Source organism: Zingiber officinale, chromosome 8B (genome assembly GCF_018446385.1).
Source record: "Zingiber officinale cultivar Zhangliang chromosome 8B, Zo_v1.1, whole genome shotgun sequence".
Classification (NCBI taxonomy): Eukaryota; Viridiplantae; Streptophyta; class Magnoliopsida; order Zingiberales; family Zingiberaceae; genus Zingiber; species Zingiber officinale.
In genome coordinates this window covers 25,469,251-25,473,672 of record NC_056001.1, presented here as the reverse complement: position 1 = coordinate 25,473,672, position 4,422 = coordinate 25,469,251, and the positions used below count along the sequence as shown (strand labels likewise).

The window sequence follows — 4,422 nt, the reverse complement described above, 5'->3', positions numbered from 1 at the left end:
CGCTCAGCTAATGTAGAGCAGTCGACTGGTACAGTCAATTGCGCAGTCTACTGGGAGCGAACAGAATGCTTCTGTTCGCTCGGCTAATGTAGAGCAGTCGACTGGTACTTTTATCAGTCGACTGGTATCGAGCTGTTGGGTTATAACAGTCGAATCTCCATAGAGGGCAGTCGACTGGCACTTTCACCAATCGACTGATAGTCAGGGTTTTCCAACCTGTGGCCTATATAACCAAGGCTTGGAAGCTTGATTAAGGTGGACGAAAATAGTGGTGGTTAACCCTAATTAGCAGTCAACAAGTGCTTAAGAGTTTTTTGTAATCCAAGAGGTCTTGGTGAGTGTTGTAATAAGGTTTCTCTACCCACAAGGAGGCTTAGCTAGCCGGAGTTTGCCGAGAACTAATCCACCGAAGGATTGAGGGATCGTCCACCTTACGGGCAGTCGTGGAGTAGGAGCAAGTTATCTCCAAACCACGTTATATCAGCGTGTCAGTTTGTTTACTTGTTCTCTTCTTGTCTTTAGATTAGCTTTCATATTCGTATTTGTATTCTTTGTATTCCGCTGTGCTAACGAATACGTAGGGAGCAAGTGACTTGGGGGCACCGACTATTCAACCCCCCTTCTAGCCAACCATACAAAGATCACCCAACAGATCATAGGCAAAATCAGTAGATGGACCTAGAGAACTCGGAATGACATGAAATCAGGTTCTATGTGTTCGTCTAGTTCTCTTGATTATATTCATGTATCAAATATCAATTTGACACACTGTATTGAAAGCAATGATTTTTTGAACATGAATTAAATTTTTTGAGTACATTCGTATTTAAAAAATTACTGCTCTCAATATAGTATTCTAAATTGATGTTTGAGGGTATGTATATAATCAGAAGAACTAGATGAATACATAAAACCTAATTCTATGTCATTCCGAGTTCTCTAGGCTTATCAGTTAGTTTTGATCAATTTTAAACAAAATCAGTAGATGAACCTAGAGAAATCATAATGATGTAAAATCATGGTCTATGTGTTTATTTAGTTCTCCTGATTATATTCATGCCCTCAAATATCAATTTGGCATACTATATTAAGAGCAGTCATTTTTTGAACATGAATTAAATTTTTTTAATATTCATGTTTAAAAAATCACTACTCTCAATAATGTATCAAATTGATATTTGAGGGTATGGATATAATCCGGAGAACTAGATAAACACAAAAAACTGATTTTGACTAGTTTAGGTCAAATTAGTGGATAAACCTAAAGAGCTCAGAATGACATGAAATCATGTTCTATATATTTGTCTAATTCTCCTGATTATATTCGTATCCTTAAATATAAATTTGACATACTATATTGAAAGCAATGATTTTTTTAACACAAATTATATTTTCGATATAATCATGTTCAAAAAATTACTACTATTAATATAGTGTGTCAAATTGATGTTTGAGAGCATAGATATAATTAAGAGAATTAGACAAACACATAGAACCTAATTACATTTCATTTCGAGCTCTCTATATCCACTAGCCAATTTCGGCCAAAACCGGCTGATGGACGTACAAAGCTCTAAATGACATGGAACTAGGTCTTATATATTCGTCTATTTCTCTTAATTATATTTATACTCTCAAATATTAATTTGACATACTATATTGAGAGTAATGATTTTTTAAAACTCAAATCAAACTTCTTAATCTATTGTTACATTGTAACAATTGATTCAAATGTTGTTCATCCGTACCGTAGGGTCCCGAATATTGCTATATTGTAGCAACTGATTCAAATTAATTTTTATTTTCAAATAGACTAATATTTTTTAAAAAAATATCAATTTAAGTTTAAAAATTAATTGTTCTCAATATATTATGTCAAATTAATATTTGAGGGCATAATATAAATAGGAAAACTAGACGAACATAGAATTTTGTTCCATATCATTTTGAGTTCTTAGGTCGAAATTGATTGACAGACCTAAAGAATTTAGAATAATATAGAAATAAATCTTATGTGTATATCTAATTCTCCTAATTATATTAATATTAATAAATATTATCTTATTATAATAAATCGAGAGTAGTGATTTTTTAAACTTAAATTATTATTTTTTAAGTAAATCAATCTATCCGATTAGGATAAATTTAGAGGGGGGTAAAATAGATATGAGATATACCATGAGATCATTTTAAAAATTTGAATCCATCTCAACCGTCCCTTGTTACGTGCTTGTGTTGGGCCTGCTCGGCAAAAAGGGTCATTGGCCTATCGCGTAGCACAGTAGGAGTCAGCTTTGATTATTTATTTTTTAAATTGAAAAGGACTAACGTAACCGAAACGGAACTTCGGAAACTGACTGAATATATCAAACGGTTGAAAGGTAGACTGACTAATTCAATGGAGAAGTTGACTTTAAATGGTGGACTCGATCCAAATCAGATCTATTTGATCAATTGGTCAATTAACCGATAACCTGTTTTGTGCATCTAGTTTCCAAATCACTAATTCATCCGATAGAAACAAAAAAAATAATCAAAAGGCAAATTGCTAGTTCAAAGATTAGGCTTTGGTTCATAGTCATTTTGCCCCTGGTCAAATCACGGCGTTATTTATAGACAATACATTTATAGAAAAATATAGCAAACATGATGCCAAAAATTACGCCAGAGTTAATTGATCAGTAGGCAGCGGCGCCGCCACCCGCCGCTTCACCCGCGCCCACAACCCGCCGCTAAACGTCGCGGTCAGTCCCGGGGCGAACTTTACCGGACGGTCCGCGTCCACCACCTCGACGTCGAATTGGCCCAGCACGGTGACCACCACCTTCCTCATCTCCATGAGCGCGAGCTCCTTGCCGAGGCACACCCTGCTCCCTGCCTGGAAAACAGGGTACTTGAAGAGGCTTTCTGCTGCGAACGCCGACTGGTCGCCGCGAAGCCACCTCTCCGGAACGAACTCGCCGCAGTCGGCGCCCCAGATGCTTTCCATCCGCCCCATGGCGTACGGATGGTACGTCACGCGCGTGCCCTTCCTTACGAAGGTGCCGTCCGGCAGCACGTCGTCGTCGGTGCACCACTTGGAGTCGAACTGCACCGGAGGGAACAGCCGAAGGCTCTCGTGGATCGCTGCCATCACGTAGTTCCGACCGGATCCGGCGTTTATTTCCTTCCGCACAAGCGCCGCCGCCCGCGGGTTGCGCGTAAGGAGAAGAAAGAAGCCGGTGAGCCCGGAAGCGACAGCGTCCCGGCCAGCCAGGAGGAAGCTGACGACGATGTCGCGGAGGTACTCATCGTCGTCCTTCACTGAGCTCATGAACCGAGAGAGGAGGTCGTGGCCGCCGGCGTATCCTATTTTCCGCCTCTGCTTGATCACCTCCTTGGCCAGCCCGTCGATCATCCCGACCGCACGACGCAGCTCTCGTTCCGACCCAGTGTTCAGCAGCCTCTTCAGTTTCCACACCACCGGCGCCGCCGCGGCGCCTCTCATCGCCGACAGCCGCGAGGCAGCGTCGAACGCCGCCACGAACTCCTCCATCGGCACAGGCAGCTCGAGGCATCCCCTTTCGAGCCCAAATGAAATCCGGCAAATAGTATCAAACGCGAACCTTCGAAACAAGTCCTGCAGATCGACGGCCCCGCCGGCGTCGGCGACCGAGCAGAGGCGTTGCGTCACACCGCGGGAAATCTCTTCATCAATAACCCCCGCGGCGTACGCGCGTAAGGAAACGCTGCCGACGGCGAGGCTGGCCATCTTGCGCTGGAAGCGCCAGGCGTCGCCGTCGACGTTGAAGATACCATGGCCGAGGAGGTCGCCGAGGACGGCGGCGAAGTGCTTGCCCTTGGGGAAGTTGGCGAACCGGGTCTGGAGCATGTACTCGACGTTGTCCGGGTTGGCCGTCACGGTGTTGCCGAGCACGTGGAGGTGGATGGTGGCGGTGGGCGAGGCGCGCAGCAGGTGCGTGTACCAGTCGCCGAGGTTGTCGAACTCCGTCGCCCAGGAGCCGCTAAGGTACGCCCGGCACACGTGGCAGCTGCAGCAGCCCGGACGCCTCCACAGGAGCAGCAACAGCAGGGAGAAGACCACGAACACGGCGGCGAAGGAGAAGAACACGGAGGCGAGGTGGGCCGTTCCCAATTCCGCCATTAAAAATGGAATGGGTCAAGTAAACCAAGAGCCGTTCCCAATTCAACCAAACCAAGACCCGATTCCAATTTATAGAGATGGCAGGCATTAAAAATTGAATTGAATTAAAACGACCGGCAAAGATCAGTTCTCGATTCTCCTTGCCATCCCCTTTTTTTTTTTTTCCTTACCTTGTATAATTTTTGTTCTAATTTAAAATTACTATAAATTTGGTAGGATTTCATAAGTCAGCTACATAGTCCATATGAATGCGATTTTATTAAAAAAAGAAAAAATTG

General features: G+C 43.5%; 1 protein-coding gene across 1 annotated transcript; it reads right to left on the bottom strand.

Annotated features, from left to right (window-relative positions):
* Positions 1-2,549: 2,549 nt before the first annotated feature.
* LOC122017875 (cytochrome P450 94C1-like) lies at positions 2,550-4,222 on the bottom strand. The gene has a single exon (XM_042575585.1). It carries the CDS (start codon positions 4,142-4,144, stop codon positions 2,660-2,662), a length of 1,485 nt encoding a protein of 494 aa, XP_042431519.1. The 5' UTR covers positions 4,145-4,222; the 3' UTR covers positions 2,550-2,659.
* Between the last annotated feature and the right edge of the window lie 200 nt (positions 4,223-4,422).